Source organism: Lissotriton helveticus, chromosome 10, assembly GCF_964261635.1.
Source record: "Lissotriton helveticus chromosome 10, aLisHel1.1, whole genome shotgun sequence".
NCBI lineage: Eukaryota > Metazoa > Chordata > Amphibia > Caudata > Salamandridae > Lissotriton > Lissotriton helveticus.
The window spans coordinates 91750035-91771597 of record NC_136071.1 but is presented as its reverse complement, the minus strand read 5'-3'; the positions used below and the strand labels follow the sequence as shown (position 1 = coordinate 91771597).

Below are 21563 nucleotides of genomic sequence, written 5' to 3'. Positions count from 1 at the left end.
TTCACCAGTGCACTTTCGGCCTGCTGCTCAGTGCGCAATGCGTAGTGTGGTATATATTCATGATCCTGCCGTATTAGGGGTCAGTGACTCGGGCCGAGCTGCTGCCTGCAACTGTGAGATCATGCACCAGCCTGCCACAAATCCAAGTAAGCAAGTGCAACATTAAACATTACTTATAACATGTTAACTCGTAAAACGATCAGTTCAGTGCTCTTAATAAAATGTAACGTTTGTCAGAGCTGAAGAAATTAAGAGGAATACCTGCTCAAAATTTCGGTAGTGGATTCTGCGCCTCGGATACATTCAGTACCCCAGCGACCGATGATGTATGATTTCAAGTGATAAGACCCAATCTGGAAAACAGTCTTCATCGCCTTCTTTTCTCCCCCCTTATAGCAGTAATTGTGTTATTCTGCACATGAGGTGAGCAAGTGGCACATTGCGCCGGTTTTGCAACACATAATCTGACCCTACTACAATAACTCCTGTTGCTAAAATTTAGAGAAACCTTCTTTTGTTTGCAGTGGTGCGGCGCGCACTGCCAATGAGTGGTGCATATCTGAGTCCTCGTTTTGTTTAACAGTATGGTCCGCTTAGAAGGGCACTTGGTGCTTCAGTTTCTGATTATTTCCAACAGTTTAAACATCTTCTTAGAGAGTGTTGTTGCTCAAATGGGTGCAATTGCTGTTATTTATATGTTTTCCTAGTCTTCCTTGCTTGATTTTGTTTGCGATAAAGTGTCACACAGTCATTGAAATGTCACTCATAATTTCACTGGAATTATGAAAATGTCACACATAGCAATCTGAAACCTTGGCAGCTATGCATTGCCTACGTAACGTTTGTTCCTGTGTTGGAGTGTCTGCCATTTATTGCAGTATTATACCTCTACTTGTACTTGGTACGCTTTTGTAACTTGCACACATATTACTTTTCCTCCTGTAATGTACCGTTTGCACCCTCTTGTATTTTGTTTGCTCACAATTGTCACTTTTGCCTCATGTTACTTAACGTCTGCTTTTGTAATTTGTTCACTTGTAATTTTCTCCTCATGTATCAGTACTGTTCCTATTGTGAAGCGCTCTGACACCTTCGGGTAAAGACTGCGCTATATAAAAACGCATAAAATAAATAAATGAATAAAAATAAAATATCAGCGGCTCAATCCTGCATAAAGCTAAAAAGCAAACCTTCACTTATTTGTTTAAAGCTATTTAGCACTGTATATTAACATTTCAGAGCCCAAAAAGTGGTTTCAGTTGGTGACAGCGAGACTGAGAATAGGGGGCGCCACAGAGTAAAAGGCGTGCCTGGACAGATATCTGGTTCTGTCCGCATATCTATCGCTAATCTCCCGCTCGGGCGATCGCGTGTAGTCCTTCCTCTGTGTTCAGCGATCCTCTCCCCGCCCTGTTGTTATGACGACACAGTCGTAAATCCGCCATTTTGCGCTTCGTTGCGACAGGCGAAGAGGCATGAGCGGAGCTGAGAGCGGGCTTACGGCAGCCGTAGGAACCGACGCCTATCTGAGCCTCAGGGCAGCGTGCAGTGCGGAGGGTGAGCGTCCCGTGCGCACGCGGCGTATTTAGAGGCTCCCGCTTGATGAAGAGGAAGGGAAGTGGTGGGAAAGTCGGCCTCCGAGTAGAAATATTTTGGTGCGCAGTGGCCAGGAGGATGTGTATCATGTGGAAGTGGGTGGAGCAGGGCTGCACTCTTTTAGTAACAGCTGTGAAGTTTACCGGGGCACCGCAGAAGGCCCGTCAATCAAGTTTTATTCTTTACTTTTTTGAACTTTTACTTATGCTTCTTCTGTAATAAATTTCAAACAGCAGTTACAAGACTGGGAAATAAAAATAAGCAGTGGTCGAGCTGCTGACTAACGGCTCAGAGGTGCGCACAGCTGAGAGCCCACTGACTTTATTTATTATGCTATTTTATATAGCGCGGATTTTACAGAGAGGTGTCGTAGCGCTTTACAGTAGAGGGGTAAATGTTACATGTATATAAGTAGTAATATAAGACCATTCGTGTAGCTTCTACCGGTACTCGTGGCGAGAGTAATCTGGAATTGTACCATATCTATGAAGGTTTAGGGCTCATCTGGGACAATTATGAGAGCCACAATCCGAATTTCGCAGGTCTAGGGTGGGCAACCCAAGAGGTTAAAAAACATGTATTTCTTGAACTGGATAAGAATGGCTTCAAGCTTGACCCTATGGGACTGGTGGAGTCAGTTAGAAGGATGGAGGGTTGAGACAAAGATCGTACATTTTTAATAAGCAAAAGTGTAAAATAACAATGTTGGCAATACATCATGAAACCTTTTAAATCTGGGTTGTTGGCATGTATAAATTTGAATACTAATTATAAAATTGCTTTGTATGGTAGGTGCACCAGAAATGGAGTCGAAATCGCAAATTACGTCCATGTATTCTTTATTTGTTAATAGATTAAAATCGGCCATCGGCCACCGTGTTTCGCTCTGATCACAGTAAGAACTTCATCAGGGCTTTGTACGTCAATTAGAGTGTTCACAAGGATAGCAGTTGTAGTATTTCGCCTGGATAATTGCCCTCACGTCAGGGTTTCAGGTTAAATAAATTCCCAATTGGTTAATCTTGTTGGCTACCATGCCTGGACTGGGAACCCCGTAATACGAGATTACTAATTGGGAACTGATTAAACCTGAAACAGCAGTTGTAGTATTTCACCAGGATAATCACCCTCCTGTCAGGATTTCAGGTTTAATCCATTCGCGATTGGTAATCTCGTATTATGGGGTTTCCAGGCATGGTAGCCAACAAGAAGTATTACTACCATGCCTGGGAACCCCGTAATACAAGATTATCAATTGGGAATTGATTAAACCTGAAACCTTGACATGAGGGTTATTAACCTGGTGAAATACTGCAACTGCTTTCCTTATCTTTGTGAACACTCTAATTGACAAAGAAAGAACAATATATGGACTGAATTTGTGATTTCGACTCAATTTCTGCTGCACCTTCCATACAAATCATTTTTATCTTCTCTGGATTCCAGTGGCGCTATACAACGGCTAGGGCCAGAAGTGGAAGCACAAGACTATACAATACATTGCAACTGGGATTGAGGTGCTGAACCTGTGGTCAGCCGTTGGGAGCTTTTTGTTTAAACTAATTATAATATTAATTTCATTTATATAGTGCTTACTACCCCAGACGAGGCATTGAAGCTTTGTTTTGGCGAGTAGCATGCTACTTTTCAACCCAAAAAGTATTAGTGGTGAATTAGTGTAGGCAAATATGAAATACATTTGTGAGGTGAACGTGTGAGTCGATTGCAAAGAGTAGTAGAGGGATAGAAGAGGGAAGGGTCTAGAAAGTGTTTATTTGGAGATCATTGCAGTATGGGGAGGTTTGGGATGAGTAAAGTAGAGATGGAGGAGGGAAGAGTCTTGAAACGGATTAGGAAGAGAGATGAGGTATTGAATGAGTCTAGGAGGGATATATGAGGAAAGGGTTTAGAAATGCTTGTGTGAATGATCTGATTATGAAGAGGTTTGAAATGATGCAAGGAGAAATAGAGCAGGAATAGTCTTGAAATGGTTATTTTGGAGATCATAGAAGTAGAATGGAATCTGGGATGAGTCGGTGGTGGTAGGGGATATATTCAGAGAGGTATAGGGTGAGAAATAGGGTAGTGCATTGAAGAGAGTAGTAAAATGAGTCAGAGTGGGGTAGAGGATATATTGAGAGAGGCATAGGGTGAGATAAAGCATTGGAGATGCTGAATTATGAGTAAAGTAATAAATATAATGATACATGGGTACATGTAAGGTTTATTTGTATAAGGGTGGTAATCTAGATTTACGTTATATTAAACTCAGACTTGCATATGCTGTTGTGCTTTAGGCTAATTTATTTGTTTTTATTTATTTTTCCTTATAATCAATAGTGAAGCAATTCTAGATAAATAGATATGATAAAAATTAGCTTATTTATGCAGTGACCTATATACATGATAAATGCTAAAAAATCAATTGATTGACAGAATGTTGCACAATGCCAAACATTCACCCCAGTACAGCGATCTGGGCCTAAATCCATCGTTGTTTTGCTCCCATGCCCTTCCAGTTCAGGCCCAGCTATATGCAAATCAGTCTGGACCCTGTTCCCCATGGGAACAGTCTAGCCCGAACTGCCAGGCCTGGTCCTACTTGAATTGGAAACAAGCATCCTGGGACCGGTTTAATCAGCTAGGCTAGCTTGACCCCAGTTTGATTTCATTCAGCCTGACCTTGTCCTGGGCATTGTATTTTCCTTGCACAGTCATCAAAGTCAATTCCGTCATCATCTACACTTGACTTTCTCTGTTCTTGCCAAACCCTCTCTTGACCTGGTTTGCAATAGCACTCTTGTTCCATCACCCTTTCTTATGCACTAATGGATCATTTGGAAAAATTGTCAATAAGTACAACCGAGAACCTTTTTCTCTGTCTAGCACATTGTATAGAGATGAAAAGGCAATGTAAACCTTTTCCCTTGGTTTACTTCGAATTTCTGATGGATTGGAAGGTTCACATGTCACCTTCCAATGTTTATCTAAACTAACATAGACTGTACAAGAACTTACAAACCTTTCAACAGGAGAATCCATTCCTGGCCACCAGTAATGTTGTTTAAGAGTTTTCTTTGTGGCAATAACCCTTGGATGACCCATATGAGCTAAGTTACTGAGACTTTGTCTGAGACCAAGCGGGGGAACAAATAAATCCTGTCTCAACAGTATACAATTTTCAACAATTAGTTTACCCTGCACATGAGCAAAACTTTGTAATTCTGATTCCAAACTCCTACTAGGCGGCCACCCGTTAATAATATTGCATGGTGAGTAGATTTTGATTTGTCTTCTTCACTCAACGTAAGCCATTCAGATTGTGAGATGGCACCACCACAACTATCAATTGCATTCACAACTGCAACACCCATGTTGATCTAACTCACCTTCCTCATCAACAACATTCTGAGGTAAACAATCTGTTGAATTCTTCCCACCTATGATATGTCTTATTTCTAAATTAAACTCCTGCATTCTGAAAATCTTGCCAATCTTGATGCAGCTACATTAGATCTTCTACCATCCATTATATATACTAGGGGCCTGTGATCTGTCAAAACAATAAATTCTTTACCCCACAAGATGTTTAAAAGTTTTCCGCAGACCACACGCAAGCTAGGGCTTACCTTTCTATAGTACTCTACTGTAAGTCTTGTCCCCCTGACAGTGTTTTCTTTACTATCTACAACTTGACTGAAAACTGCCCCCAATTAATGTGAACTATCATCTACTGTGATGTTTTAGCACAAATCAAAATGTCATCCTGAAAGGCTTGTAACCCACTTATGACCTGGAGCAGTACATCCATTAACTTTTGAATGACAGTGGCTAGACCAAATGTCAATTTAAAGCATTTGTAGACACCGAATAGAATGACAAATGTAGTAGGGTCTCTTGACTGTCCCGCCACTGCAGCTTGATGGTTTGCTGATTTGAGAACAAGAATTGAAAAATATTGGGCTCCACTGATGGCCGTTGATAACTCTTGTATTCTGGGTAATGGATGGCAATCCACCACAATATTTTGGTCCAAAGATCTCAAATCAGCGTCGAGGCTCAAATCTCCAGATTTATAATAAAAAAAGCTATAACCACTGCTGAAATCCATTCCAAACTGTATTGTCGGTTCAAAAACACCCTCATCGCTCAGCATGTCAATGTGTTATATTTGTAGTTGACAAATTCCTAGTGGCACCATGTGAACCTTAATTTGGTTACAAGGGTTGCCCCGTTCTTGAGTCTGATTGTATGCACAAAACCTTTCACATCACCAACTTTTGATGTAAAAACAGTATCATTCTTATTATTCGCATCTTAACCCAACATTTCTATGTCAAAATTCCCAATGGCTTCGGGATTAATAGCTGTTTTTTTTTTATATGTTTCCTCACTTATTCGTAAAAGTGACTTCTTACGAAATAGTAATCAGTGATTCAGAGTCTGGCATATTGTCAGTAGCTACTTTACTAATATGTACTATACCTACCGGTGCTTTGAAACCCGTTTGCACCATGAGTATATTAATAAATAAAGTTATGACTAGATTATCCAGAGCATTGCCCACACATTCAACAACATTAATGGTAGTGCTACTACCAGTTTTAGTTGATCTACAAACATTCTGGATTATTGCGATGGTGCGTTTTTAAAACCACATTTAAAGCAACTTGAATTCTGTTTGTAACCGCTTCTCTGTGGTTTATTTTTATTCTGTATTGTACACAGGTGGGTTTAAGTTTGATTTATTCGTAGCTAATGCTTTGGCTGACAAAATTGAGCTTTCAGTACTCTTGGCAATGTCCAATACCTCAGAGTGTTTAGGATTACGACATGTCAATAACTGCTTGTATTTTTTTTGACTCTCAGTTAAAAACAAATTGATCTCTAATTGTATGTCTACATTTACGTCAAACTCGCAAATAACTGCCAAAACTATGAGCTTCCACATATTCTTCTACAGAATCTTTTCCACACTGTTTTCTTTTAAAGAAGCTATGCCGTTCTGTCGTTACATTTGGTTCATCAGTGAATTGCTTTTCTGGCCTGTCAATTTCCTCTTTAAAGCCATCACAAAGAGCATCCCTTGCTGCAGGCGCAGGTATTGGTTGCAAATGATCAAAGACTTGCTGAAGCATGCATCCTCGTCAGACCTCGGCACAGTCACCCCCGAAGGATACAAGATTGCACACCAAGACCGATACAACAGAAGCGGCGGCGGCATGGCCATAATCTACAAAGAAGACTCAGAATTCTCTAGAACCAGACTACTCCACCCCTCCATGGAGCACCTCAACTTCCATCTCTGAACAAACCGCCAAATCACCATCAGGCCCACGCTCACCTGCAGGACGACCACTCCCTGCCTTCTGCAATACTATCCCCAACTTTATCGCCCCTATTGACATTGACTCAAACCTCTACATCTTTTTAGGAGTTCTCTGCTTTCACCTTGAGAATATCGATGATGCCAACACGACCCACCTCCTAGAAAGTAAGGCCAACTTCAGACTCAAACAGCTGGTCCCTGACCCCATCCACACCGCATGGGACACGCTCGATCCTGTCTTCTCAGCAAGCAACAGAGTAAAGTACACCCACACCGAGGAGCTCACCTAGACCAACCACTGTGTCCACTTAGTCATCTTTGAGCCCCTCCAATACCCGTGCCACACCACCAGCGAGACACTGTGCAGTTGGGCAAAGATATCAAAGCAACAAAGGACCAGCAACCTCCACTCCTGCCTACCCACCATTACCGAAGAGACTGAACAGACGGCAGACAACTTTGCTAACTAGCTCACAGCAAGCGATGACAAAATCAAACCTAAGAAACCCACCAACCCCAAGAAATGAACACAACACCCCAACTGGTTTACGGGAGAACTGAAAAACCACACCCATGACAGCAGACAAAAGGAGAGAAGATGGCGTGCCAGTAAGACAAGTGAGGACCGAAAACACTTCAAAGAAGACCTCTTAAACACCAAGAAGACTGCCCTAGCCACCTGCATCAAGGACCACTCCAACAACAGCACGGAAAGTTTCAACATAGTCAAGGATTTCACCAACCCCTCTGCAACCGAAAACATCATCACACCCTTGCAAGCTCTCTGCGAAACACTCTCTCAGACTTTTTTCACAACAAAATCAACACCATCTATCAAGACTTCGTACCCCAACAACCCGCCGAGGACCGCATTACCCACATCGCACCTACTGACTCACTCCCACACCAGCTCGCCTCGTGGAACATCTTCACTGAGAAGGATCAGCGTCCATCATGAGATCCATCTACTCTGAAGCTCCAGCAGAACCCTGCCCACACCATATATTCAACCTTTGCAATCAACCAATCAGCAAAGAACTCACCAAGGTCCTCTATTCCTGTATCATCGCAGCCCACTTCCAGCAGAAATTGAAACATGCCGATGTGAAGCCACTGCTGAAGAGGCCATCCATGGACCCAGGAGAACCTGAGAATTACTGACCCAGCTCCCTGCTCCCTTTCCCAGCCAGAGTCATTTGAGAGAGCCATCAACATCCAATTCACCAGAAATGTGGAGAAACACCATCTTCTGGACCCCTCCTAATCTGGTTCATAGCAAACCTCAGCACAGAGACTGCCCTAGTCGCGGCCACGGACGACATCAGAATGCTGCTAGACCGTGCAGAAACAGCAGCCCTCACCCTTCTCAACCTCTGCAGTTTTCAACACCGTATCTCACCACACACTGATCAACAGACTCCTCCAGATCGAAATCCAAGGATCAGCCCCCAGAGGAACAAAGCAGATCACCCCACCCCCTTTACTCCTTTCTCCCCTTACTCCTCTCTCCCCATCAGCTGCAGTGTACCTCAAGGCTCATATCTGAGCCCAGCCCTCTTCAATGTATACATGACACCCTTGATAATCCAGATCAATGTGGGTTTAGGCCTGGTCGGAACACTTGTCACTGCATTTACAGAGTGCAGGCAGCTCTCTCTCGGACACAGGACTTGGATGACGCGCTGGCCCTCCTGCTTATAGATTTTTCTATGGCCTTTGACACGGTTTCCTGGGATTGTTTTGGATTAATTCCACCTGTGGGCATGGTTGTGAAGTACATTTCGCTGGATGCTTCGTCTTTACTGTAATATGACTGGCCAGGTTCAGGTGAACAGCATTTTAGCCACCCTCTTTCCCATCCGATGGTGTACGCACCAGGAGGGCTGCCCGCTTTCTCCCCCATTTTTCACCCTTGCGATAGATCGTCTGGCGCATCTCCTGAGGTGCGATGCCCATGTACGGGGATGGAGGTGGGGAGTCCGGTTTGAAGACCACATAACGATGTATGTAGATGACCATCTCCTGTTCCTTGTGGACCCGCAGACCTCGGGACCTCTATATCTGGAAATCCTTCTTCTGTATGGTGAGGCATCGGGCCTCCAGATTAATGCGTGCCTTGGTGAAGGTAAAGGGGGCGGTCTTGGTGCCCAGATACCCACATCCGATGCAATTCCCTCAAATACCTGGGGATTCACATATCCCACCTCCCTGATTTAGCACAGGCACTTAACTTTACGGGACTTTCTCAAATTCTTGATCTGGACCTAAACTGCTGGGCTACTCTACTGCTTAATCCATTTGGGCACGTTGCGCTAATCAAGATGATGTGCATCACTATATATATATATATATATATATATATATATATATATATATATATATATATATATATATGAATTATCCATATCCCATTCCTTCCAGGTGGTTCCACTTTCTGACTTCCAAGCTTACGCACTTTGTGTGGGCAGGAGGACGTCATATGATGGCTTTTAAAGCTGCTCGTAAGTCCCCCTTTGATGGTGGCGTTGGAATGTGTGTTTTATATGTTTACTATTTGGCAGCGCACTTGGTACCAGTCAACGACTGGTTCATGAGTGGCTGGGATGATCAGGCCTATTGTTTGGAGCTCCATCTTGTGGGATTCAATGGTTAAATGGATCTTCTCTATGGAGCACAGTTTCCTCAGACACTACCTTCTTGTACGCGAATATCCCTTGCTTCCTGGTGGGCGGCCCTGCGTCTTATTCAGTGGGATTACCGTCTGACCGGGATGACACCCTTGTGGCGTGGTATGTGGCTCCATCACCTTTCTGCTCTGGAAAGCTTTACTTAGTGGGACTGGATTGGTATTTCCTATTTAGGGGACGCGTGTGAAGTAGAAAGCATAATGTCTTTTCATGATCTGAAAGATTGATACACTTTAACGAATTCAGATTTTTCGCTTCCACCAGCTAGAACATGCACTATGATCACATGTCTCTCCAGACGCCTCTCTCCGTGAATATAGTCTACTTGAAGCAAAAATCTTTCTGGGGTGCTTGGGGAAAGGTGCCATCTCCTTGATTTACCTCTCATTGGTCATGCATGCCCCAGATGGCTTTGCTATGCTCAGACAAAAATGGGAACATTGGGTGAAGGAGCTTGATGAAGGTGGCTGGAGGTAGGCCAATGTTGTGCCCCTAAATTGGAAATCTCTTCCCTTATGCACATGATCCAACTAAACTATTTTCAGGCGACTTATCTTTCCCAACGCCACCTATACCGAATGTCAACCAGCGTATCAAGCGCTTGCATGCGATGTGCACTTCCGACTGCAGTTTGTTTCCATGTAGTATGGGTCTGCCCGGCGCTGCCCCCCTTCTGGGATGGAGTGGGTCTGGAATTTTCAGCGGTTCTTAGGCGCCCTATGGATTTGAGTCCACGCATTGCGCTGCTGGGGCTGACAGAGGAGCTGGGGGGTACGCAGGCCAAGTGAATTTCCATTGGGGTGGTCTGCTTAGTGGTCAAGAGAGATGTGGCCCGCACATGGGAATCTGCTGGTGCCCCCCTCGATCTGTGTTGGCGTTGGGGGTGGGCTGGTGTGGGCAACAGGAAAAACCTACTTATGTTGCTTGTGGGTGTCCTCACAAACCTGAATGGGTGTGGGGGAAATGGTCCTCCTTTAATGGGCTATTGGTGTAATGTGTTTGCTCTTACCTGGCAAAATGCTGCCATATCTTGTGATGTTCTTCTATTCACAGTCCTTTTCTTTATGTAATGCTGTCTATCCTTGCCGTAAATTTGTAATAAAATTGGTTATTTAAAAAAAAAAAAATGCCTGTATCTATTGCTGTTGTGGGACGTTTACTTTCATTGTAATACTTGGTTTTCCAATTACTTCACCATCATTTATAGTCATGTTTCATGATATTATTATTGGCATTTGTTAAAACTTTTTGGCAAAAGCACTATACAGGTAAAGTATATGATGGATATTACCCTAAATTTGAGAGTCTCGTTAATCAAAGTTGAGAGAATGAAAGGCTAACTTAGCTCTTTTTTTAATTTTTTTATACAGACTGTGGGTTTCAATAGACCCTCCTGAGCTTTCTTATCGCTCCTGTTCTTCTCCTGCATGACTTTGAATACAGGGCAGTGTTGAATGAAGGGTCACTGTCTAAAAGTCGTAGCGTGCATGGCATTATTGGCAGTCTTTGTGTGTGGGCTTTTTGAGAAAATTACTGTTTCATTAGATCCACAAATCCTTTTTTTTTTTGATCACCAATTTTACTGATTTTTGTAAGAAGCATTCGCCATAAGACAAAATACCAACAGCAGATGCGGATCTCAGCACACATGAGAGACATAGTGTCCTTACGGCATTATACATAACTTTGAGGAAGAAGCAGCGTAACACCCACCACATCTCGCAAGTGATCAAAGAGTGCATTAGTCCTCAATCACCCCCACCCATTTTCCCCACACCATGCGATACTACTTCGGGCATCTTCTAGTCTCGTACAGGGGTCGCTCCAGTGCCGCTCACCAGTCCACCCCCCTGCACCACCTTGAGATAGCAGGGGCAGTGACGTTCAGCCAGTTCGCCGCAATGTCTCTCTTGGCGACCATCAGGGCTATATTCAGAAAAAGTTTGTCGGCTCTAGAGCCGTCCAGACCTTTAGTGATTCCCAGGAGTAGCTTTGTTGGGTTTAGAGGAACTTCCCAGCCTAGGACTTCATTAAGTTCCCCTATCACTAATTCCCAGAAGCATGTGATCGCAGTGCAAAGCCATACCATATGGAAGAAGTCTGCCTTTGGGTGGTACAGCGTGGACTGGATGCCTCTGGGCGAAGCCCAGCGTGGTGGAGGCGCAGCGGTGTAAGATAAGCAGCATGTTTGTAGTATATCTGGACCAGGCGAAGCAACGCTGAGGCTGTGACTGTTCTGGAGGCCATTAGCGTATCTCTCCAATCGTCGTCATCTAAAGACCGAAGCCATCCCTCCCACCTGTCCCTGAGCCGTGACAGTGTATTGGGGGTATTGTTCGCGAGGGAGTGGTAGATATGTGAAATCCCTCCTTTCCCCAGATTGCCAGTCATAACCTGGGCTTCTAGCAGGCCGTACTCTGGTATCGACGTACCTACTGGGACGTGTGAGTGGAAAGCGTGGCGCCGTTGCAGATAGCGATAAAACTGTGAGGTGTGGAGGGATTAAAGGTGCTGAAGGTCCTGAAAGGTGCGCATGTTGTCCTTCTTCCAGACATTCCCTAGCTGCGAGATCTCAATTAGATCCCACGATCTAAAGCCAGAGATACCGGCGACCTCCCGGAGCTGGACGCCCTGCCAAAGTTGGGTGTATTGAGTCAATTTATTCGACCAGTGGGTGTGGCGCAGAGAGGCCCGCCAGGCCAGGAGTACCCAACATGTGACCTCGGGTAGGGTTCTGGGGACAGCGTTCCCATATAACATCCCCTGAATGACGGGCAGACCTAGGGTGTGTAGTTCCAATCTACATGCCGGGTCCAACCTAGATCCACAAATCTATGCAAATTCCCAGTTTGTGGCATTGATGTGTGTCCCTGTACTTCTTGTTTGAATATGCTTTTATATAGTGTTCTAGCTCGTTGCTGATGTCTATGCAGATACATGTTTTTAAAGGCCCTCTTCTATAGTCTTAGACCCTACCACAGTTGACGCTGTATAACAAGGGAGAAGGCCTTTAACTTCTGGTAACATTCTACCAACTGAGCGTCGAATAATGTAAATTTAACAGGGAGCAACAGAAGACCAGCATTGGAACATTAGAGCAGATGTTCTATGCCAGCCATTATTACCCCTCTGCTTTCCCATTGTCTCCACTGGAACACCCAACCTTTTAGTGTTCTAATGCTGCTTACATCTGCCACATTCTTCAATATGCTGCAATGGTCTATGTGCCCCAGTGCTGGACACCACAAGGAGAGCAGGAGAACTTGGAACTGGGGTGGATGTTTCTAGAGAGAAGGGTAACGTGAAGGCTTCAGGTGGTTCTACTGTTCAGAGCAAACAGCACTGTTGGGTTGTTTTTTGTGGGGAATGGAATAATTCTGCAACTGGTGTATTAGCTATAAGTGTGCTGGGAACATTTCCTGGCTCTGTTTGAGCTTTTGAGCAGGCTGCCAGTGGACCTGCCTCTGCATATTTTGGGTCCAGGATTTTCTTTTGAGCAGACCCGCAGGGCACCACTTCTGCGAAGGTAACTTACTTTTTTTTAAATTTTATTTTCATTAGGGATGTTGATAGAAGACAGCCTGGCCTGAAGGACAATGGATTGTTCTCTATAGCAACAAAATTACCTGACTTGCTTGTGGGTAGATTTTATTGTGTCCGGTGTGGAGCATTAAAACAAATCTTGGTGAGAGGTTTAACTGGTTAGTGGTGGTGAGGGTCGGCATAGGAGACGTCTGGCGGATGGTCGGTAGAGCAGATTGTTTACTCCTGTGGTAGGTGTCTCTGAGTATTCCAGTTAAAAAGGGTTGTCATTTGAGAAGGGATGTTGTATGGTGCATAGGAATCCTTGTGGCCAAGCCTGTTAATTTTCTAACTGCAGGGCTACATCTGGCGAGTAGGATACAGATGCTCCAGTGCCTCTTGTTTTCAAGGCTAGGTCTTGTTGTTGTGGTTCTTGTGCTGACGCCTCCTCTTTTGTAGCTCAAGTTTCTGTGCAGAAAACCATGTGGCGGTATCGTCTGCTTTTTTTGTGGTAACTTAAGTTCAGGTCAGCATGACCACACGTGCCTCCTTTAGTTTACTTTTCTTTTTGTCCTCTAACTATGACTGACTTTAGCTCCAGGTCTGATGTGCAATTGATTGGCCTGAACGTCTTAAATATTTTAATTTATGTGCTGTGTTTGGGTGCCGCTGCTTCTTTTCTGGTTTAATGAGCTGAAATGGAACTGCAGAAGAGGTGCCAAAGCACCATTTGAAGTTGTTTAAGCATTGGGCTAGCATAATCTCTAGACATTTAAGATTGTATTACATCTTTGGAGCGACGACCTCGTTCCACTGAAGAACCCCTCAGGCAAGACCGACAACAGAAAAACCTCATGGTTCACAGACGCCCTCAAAGAATCAAAGAAAATCCTGCCGGACCCTCGAAAAAACTGGCGCCACGATCGGACCACAGGAAACATGACAGCCCTCAAACGCCACCCGCAAACACCACCAGCTGATCCGCACCACCACCACCAAAAGGACATCATTCAAAGAGCGACTAGACAACAACACCCACAACAGCAAGGAACTCTTCAGCATCGTCAAAGAGCTCTCCAACCCCAGCAACAACGACATCACACAAGACCTCTGCACCTCCCTCGCCACACTCTTCCACCGTAAGATCGCAGATATACACTACAGCTTCGGACCCCATTCTCCGCCTCCAGCCACCGAACCAACGACCCCCACCACCACCATCAGCGCTTGGACCCCCATCAGTACTAAAGACACCACGCATGTCATGAACACCATCCACTCCGGATCCTCCTCGGACCCATGCCCCCATCACATCATCAACAAAGCCGACAACCTCATCGCACCCCACCTCCGGAACGTCATAAACAACTCCTTCACGTCAGCCACCTTCCCTGAAAGCTGGAAGCACGCCGAAATCCACGCCCTTCTGAAAATACCCACAGCGGACCCCAAAGACCTCAAGAACTTCCTCCCCATCTCTCTTCTTCCCTTCCCGGCTAAAGTAATCGAGAAAACCGTCAATAAACAGCTGACTGCTTTCCTCGAGACAAACAACTCCCTCGACCCATCACAGTCCGGATTTCGAGCCAACCACAGCACCGAGACCGCCCTCATCGCAGCCACCGACGACATCAGGACCCTGATGGACAACGGAGAAACAACCGCCCTCATTCTCCTAGACCTCTCAGCAGCTTTTGACACCGTCTGCCACCGCACCCTGATAACCCACCTCTTCCGCACCGGGATCCAAGGAAAGTCCCTGGAATGGATCACCTCCTTCCTCTCCGACAGAACCCAGAGCGTCCGCCTCCCTCCCTTTCGCTCAACGGCCACCAAGATCATCTGCGGCGTACCCCTAGGTTCCTCGCTCAGCCCAAAATTCTTCAATATCTATATGAGCCCCCTCGCCGCCATCGCACGCAAACACAACATCAACATCATCTCCTACGCCACCCAACTGATACTCTCCCTCACCAAGGACCCAGCCACCGCCAAAACCAACCTCCAGGAAGGAATGAAAGACCTAGCAGAGCTGAGCTCAGACAAGACGGAGATCCTCATCCTCGGACGTTACCCCTCCGCCTGGGACGACTCCTGGTGGCCCACAGCACTGGGCTCCGCACCTACTCCCACTGACCACGCACTTAACCTGGGCTTCATCCTGGACTCCTCCCTCTTGATGACCAAGCAAGTCAACGCTGTCTCATCATCCTGCTTCAACACCCTACGCATGCTCCGAAAAATCTTCCGATGGATCCCCACCGAAACCTGAAAAACCGTCACCCAGGCACTCCTCACCAGCCGACTGGACTACGGAAACACCCTCTACGCAGGAACCACAGCCAAACTTCAGAAAAGACTCCAGCGCATACAGAATGCTTCCGCCTGACTCATCCTCGACATCCCCCCGCCACAGCCACATATCCGCCCACCTGAGAAACCTGCACTGGCTTCCCGTCAGCAAGAGGATCACATTCAGGCTCCCCACGCACACAAAGCGTTCCACAACAAAGGACCTGAATACCTCAACAACCGCCTCTCGTTCTACACTCCCACCCGCCAGCTCCGATCAGCCGGCCTCACGGGTGAGTAGCGCGCTCTATAAATGTTTGATTGATTGATTGACCTGTAATAATGACAAATGCTGTCATCAAACGCAAGGTATCTTTATTCGTCATCTCCTTCCACCATCCGCTCTCACCACTATGCCTCAGACTGACCAGATAGTTGTCAAGACTATGACCTCCATTGTAGAGAAGTGCTATTGTACTACAGGAGTAGGAAAGGGCAGTACCAACTGTGAAGCAAGGTATAACCTTAGAAAAATATTTTTACGTGTTTACATTAACGAAATTAGGAATACCATTACAACACCTCTCCCCCAATAATTCGGTTGAATAATAATAATCCACATTTGTAAAGCGCACAATCACCCGTTAGGGTCTCTAGGCGCTGGGGGCCGTCGGGAAGATTAAGCAAGCTACTGCCCAGAGTCACATGGTGCTGGGCTAACCTGGCGCTGGGGATCGAACCGTGATCCCCAGATTCCAGCGTCAGTCGCCCTGGCCGCGGCGCCACACCTGACCAAAGGGATGTTACTTTTTCATGTCATAGTCTTTATACCAAGTAGGTGGTAGTGTTGGTCTTTTGGTTGTTTCACCCATCTCTTCCCAGGTTGTGTTGTTCATATCTTCTTTGTGAGGGTTCAACAGTTTAAAATACCTGGATTTTCCATTTTTTTTGTTTAATTTGTCTTTCCTTGCTCCACATTTGTCCATTGTGGCTACGTTGTGTTTGGTGTTGACAATACACCTCGGTTCTGAGAATTTAGATTCACTGTCATTCTTTCCCCAAGGTGTTACGTTTTGCACCCAGTCTCCTATAGTCCATTGTTGGTGCTTCCCGCCATGCTTTTTGTCCTTGTAGACCTTCTATTTGGATTGGATTGGTGTATGTTGCTTTCGCTCTTTAACTCAGATCTTTTCTAACACCATCACCATCATTCGGGGAATAATTTGGTGCTTAACCCGTTGGCCGCTGCTGCAATTTGCGGCAGTGCGGCCGTCTTAAAAAACGGGCGGGGCTGCGTCGGCCGTTGAACGTGCGCAGCACCAGCCAGGTAGTGCTCCGAACCTTCAACGGCCGATGGCAGCACTTAACGGGTTAATTTTCTGCCTTTGAGGAGAGCCACCCCACCTCTCCTCATGCTGTCCTTGTTGTAAATTCACCGCTCCCAACTGCCTCCCGTTTTCCGTGATAACCCTCAGATCATTGTTGTGTGCTCTGTCATGGCTGCGCATTAGACACTGCTCCGCCCTGATGGGATAATATTATCATACAGTGGCAGCACAGGTCGTAGGCTATAACGGTGTCTTCCAGCAACTATCTGAAATGGAGCCAGTCACATGAGCCTCCTTGGCATACTTCATGCCCTCTTTGAGGTCATAAAATAGCCCCTCCCTCCTCTGTTGTCATGCTTATCTTGCTTCTCAGAGACGGTGCACTGCTGCAGCATGGAGGGCGCCCTGGGCTGTGCTCTGGTATGTCTGGTACTTACTGCTGGTCAGTAACAGTCATGCGCACTCATATCAAAATAACACATAATGTAGATGAATGTTCTGAAGTTAAGGATCCAATCCAACATCGGAGTCTATTCTTAAATCTTTTCTTTTTAATTGGTCATTAGGCACAGGTTACACACAGCCAGCCGACAAGTGTTTCATTGTAGAAAAACAGTGTTCTACAACTCTTCAGGGCTTAGTGGCTGAATCCAAAGATGGAAGAGCCCAATTCCGGTGATAATTCCAACCCGGAAGGGTAACTAAACTCTTGGTAATCAAAGTAAGAAATGGCCGGGTATAAACCTGTCGGCACATCAATTAGAATCGTGACGCCAGTTCCAACAGAGTCCTGTATAGTGACAAGGAGTATCTAGTCCTGCGCCTCACATGTAGTATTGCGAGGCGACTGTCTATTCTTTAAACTGGTTAAAGTGCAATCCAGTTTGGGGTCGAAAAGAAGTGCTTTGGAGGTTTAAACACCATTTACAAAACACAGGCCATGTTCATATCTTCTGTTCACAGGTCAGACATTACTTTAAGCTTTTTTCTACATTTTGGGACACGCTAAGCAACTAATGTAAATTTCCTACCTCTATAATGCAGATGCATGCTTGTTCACCATTAAGACCATGAACACCATCCTTACGATGCACACTCATGGGTATCTTGACAAGTACATTTTAGGAGAGAATCAAAATTTAGTCTGTGCCCTGTCCTATATGAGGGTTGCAACGTGCCCTAGCTGGAAAGCATGTTCACTGCTTTGCATTGTGGGATTTGTAGTCATGCACTTATAATTAGGATAATGACCGTTAACAGTGCAGCTTGTACATGCCTGTCCTTCCTCCTGGCCTGTAACATCAGAAACAGTCATTATTGAAAGGAGGCAACCTTTCATTGGTAAGTCCAATACTTTTAGCTTCTTTGACATTACGTCTGTCCAGTCGCTTGCGTCATCCAGCATGAGTTAGTTGAGGGAAGCAAGAGACCCAGGATAATATGCTGCTTGTCTCAACACTTATTAAGGTCCAAAAGGCAAGACCTATAATTGGCTATGCCGATGCTTGTATTACAATTTCTACAGGTGGCTATTCCGGCTTGGCAGACAGGCTTTTTAGCTAAATGGTACTGCTGCCACATCAGCAGCTTTTTAATTTATTAGGTTCAGATACATTTTTTGTAGTGGGTAGATGAGTTTTTAATTTTACCTACTTATTGCTCTGTCTCATTTTATTTCTTTAACTTATTTTGTAGGGGATCCTATTTCTTTGAAGCAAAGGGCAGTATGTTTATAGGCTTCGGGTTTTCATTAGCTTTGGAGGCAAGGTTGTTTTTTCAGTCATTTTTCTCGTATTCTTTGGTTATAATGGCATCGCATCAGCTGATCTCTTAAATGGGAATCATTTAAGTTGCCAATGTCACATAGTTTGCTTAAGCCTCTGAGTACTACAGTGTAACTTGGGAACATATAAACGTGCTTAAAGGAAATGTATACCGGTATAGATTATGATTTTTAAATTATATACCTGGAATTACAGTGAACACTCTATTGAAATTAGTTATTTCAAGATTGTAACTGTTATAATACAGAAGAAAGGTGTGCTTGTAACAATAATCCTCCTTTGGTGGGCAATCTCAAATGAGAAGTGTGTCACCAATTTAAATAGATGAAAATGAAATCCAATGTTAAACATGCCTCGCAAATGAAATATTGCAATCATAAAGTTGCATAACAAGGTGTGCATGTTACCGAATAGTTTAAATTAAGCGTTTAAAACTTGCTATTTTGACAAGCGTCGTGTAGGGTATGTATGTCACTGCTACAAAGAAATCCGTGAGGCGGTATGGCTAGTGATGGTTGTGGGTTACATACATGAGCATTGTCAATTTAATTGTGACACCTCGCATATGGTGTTTGTGTCACTGCTACAAAGAGAAGAGTGAGGAGATACTACAGTACAGAGATAAACATGCTGTCAGGTGCCCCACGAGACTTACCCTTGCTTGTGAAGTAATTCCGCAGAGACGACAAGAGCACCTGTCCCTGAACCCACCTGACCCTCGTGGACGGTTAAAACCCAGCAGGGATGAGATGGACGCGGGGAAGGGAGCCAGGGTGTAGGGTTGAACGAGGATGTGGAGCTTGCGGTTCTCCGGTGTCAGCTAGAAACCAGAAAAGAACCGAATCAGAAACAGATCTAGATCAGGAAGGAACCACCCCACATAACACACACACAACTAATGCCCTTCCGGGGACTCGCCAGTGGTTCTGCAGTTCGCGAAACCCAAACAGCAGTTCAGCTCCTGATAAGGATAGTGCAGGTGAGGAGCTCCTGCACGGTGCACCCAAGCATGAACCAAAGAAAATCGCTCCTGCGCATTAAGTACTTCAAACCATAAAGAAAAGCGCTCCTGCGCATGTAGCGTGTCTTTAGTAAGGTAGTCACAAATGTTATGGCATTCCTGGTGACCAAAACAAGCTATTCACAATGCTCCTGCTTAGCGAGCATCTCCTCATAACCGCGCTCCGGCGCGATGGGGAAAACCACAGTAAACAAAACAAAACCCAAAGTAAAGCACTCCTGTGCAAAGAACTCTTGACTTCCGTGCAGCTCTCCGGCGTGGCAAGGGTTAAGGGAGGCAAAAACGGATACCGCCCTGATTAATAATGAAATAAGCGCTCCTGCGCGAGTTCAAGAAACAAAGATAAGCGCTCCGGCGCGGCGTACTCTTGGCAACAAACAGCGCCCAGCGCGGCTTGAAAGAAACAGATAGCGCTCCTGCGCGGCGTAGCCCAGCAGTGAACAGACGCGTCTCAGGTCCGATAATGGCTTCCGCGTCTCAGGAGCATCCAGTCAGGAATTCGAAACACTGAGCCAGCGGGAAACGCGATGTTTAAGCGTTTCCCCCGGAAGTGCTACAGTGCTCACAGGTCAACTGCCCAGGACTAGACCGGGACACAACTTCCGCCCGGAAGTGGGTAACCCGGTCCTTCTGTGTGTGTTATGGCGAGTAGCCGGGAGCGGCTACCCCCGCGGACCGTGACACATGCCTTGAGGCAGGATTGAAGGCGGAAACGCCTCAGGATGATGCGTTGTACTCTGAGGAAGTTCCCGGAGCGATGCACCTCGCTGGAAGAATTGTCTGAGACAAGACCGCCATTTGTAAGGTCGAAAAAGAAATACCAAGGCCAGAACGATACGTCAGAATTGCCCTAGAGGTGTTATATGTTAGCACATAGAGAAATTAGTTTTGAGGCAGACTCACTCGAATCTTTTACGCCAGGGCGGGCATTCACAACAGGAAGGAAGCTCGCTAACGAAGAATGAGGTAACTGCGGAACGCTGATTATCTCTGATGTGTAAGGTAGTTAGCATTAAACGCTGAGGCTGTAATATTTGAGTGGTGTGCAATTGGTTTCTGACCAGTACCATACATTCTAAGTAGTTTTGGTAGCAGAAAATCTGTAACTTTGGGAATACTTTGCTTTTCAGAAGTGATCAGTTTGGTTTCAATGTGGCTTGATGGAAAAACCAGAAGGGGAGGAGACAGTATGTGCCCCCTTTCGCAGAGTTTCCTTGTCACCAGTGTAGTAAGGACAAACGCCTTCATCAAATACAAGGTATCTTTATTCTCTTCCTCCTCTTCCAACAACTCACAACTCTGCCCTCAGACTCTCCAGGTAGTATGATTTGGATGATGACAAGATTCTAATACTTCAATTGTGGGGAAGTGCTGTTGTACTACAGGAATAAGGAAAGGCAGTACAAAACCGCGAAGGAAGGTGTAACCTTAGATAAATATATTTAACTCGATACATTAATGAAATGCGACCTACCATTACAGCAGTACCCAGAGCAGAGGAATGCAGGTTCCTCAGGGCTGGATTCTAGGAACTCTTTAATAGAGTCCATCCGATCTACCATTGTGCAGCAGCATTGGTTGGGCCGTATCTGTGAAGCTGGTTGGCGCACTTTTTGGTAACACAACAAGGCTTTCCTTTTCGAGATCCTTCTGTGTGATATCCACCATGGTCTGTTTGGTCTAACTGCATAAGCACAGAGATCAGCCCTAATTCTGTGAGAACACTACTTCAGGAACATCAAATCACATCTTTGCAGAAGCATGAGTTGATTTTCGGTGTGAAGTTATGGCTGGTATTTTGTTCTATACATGAATTATATTAAAAAAAAAAATTGGCCTCCTCAAGCAAGGGACATAGTTAGATTGGAGCGCAATTCATAGAGCTTACTGTTCTCACTTACTAATTGTAAGGAATGTATATATTCTGAATAAGTGGTGGAGGTTGTTGGTTTTAAGTTTGAGGCAAAGCTGGATATACACCTTTTTATAATCATTGTTGAATTT

General features: G+C 45.2%; 1 protein-coding gene across 1 annotated transcript in view; it reads left to right on the top strand.

Moving 5' to 3' along the window:
• Positions 1-1429: 1429 nt before the first annotated feature.
• E4F1 (E4F transcription factor 1) overlaps positions 1430-21563 on the top strand; it is a 213464-nt gene continuing 193330 nt past the window's right edge. Inside the window, exon 1 of the mRNA XM_078664834.1 lies at positions 1430-1557. Coding sequence (XP_078520960.1) covers positions 1476-1557 — 82 coding nt within the window. The 5' untranslated portion in view covers positions 1430-1475. The remainder of the gene's footprint in view (positions 1558-21563) is intronic.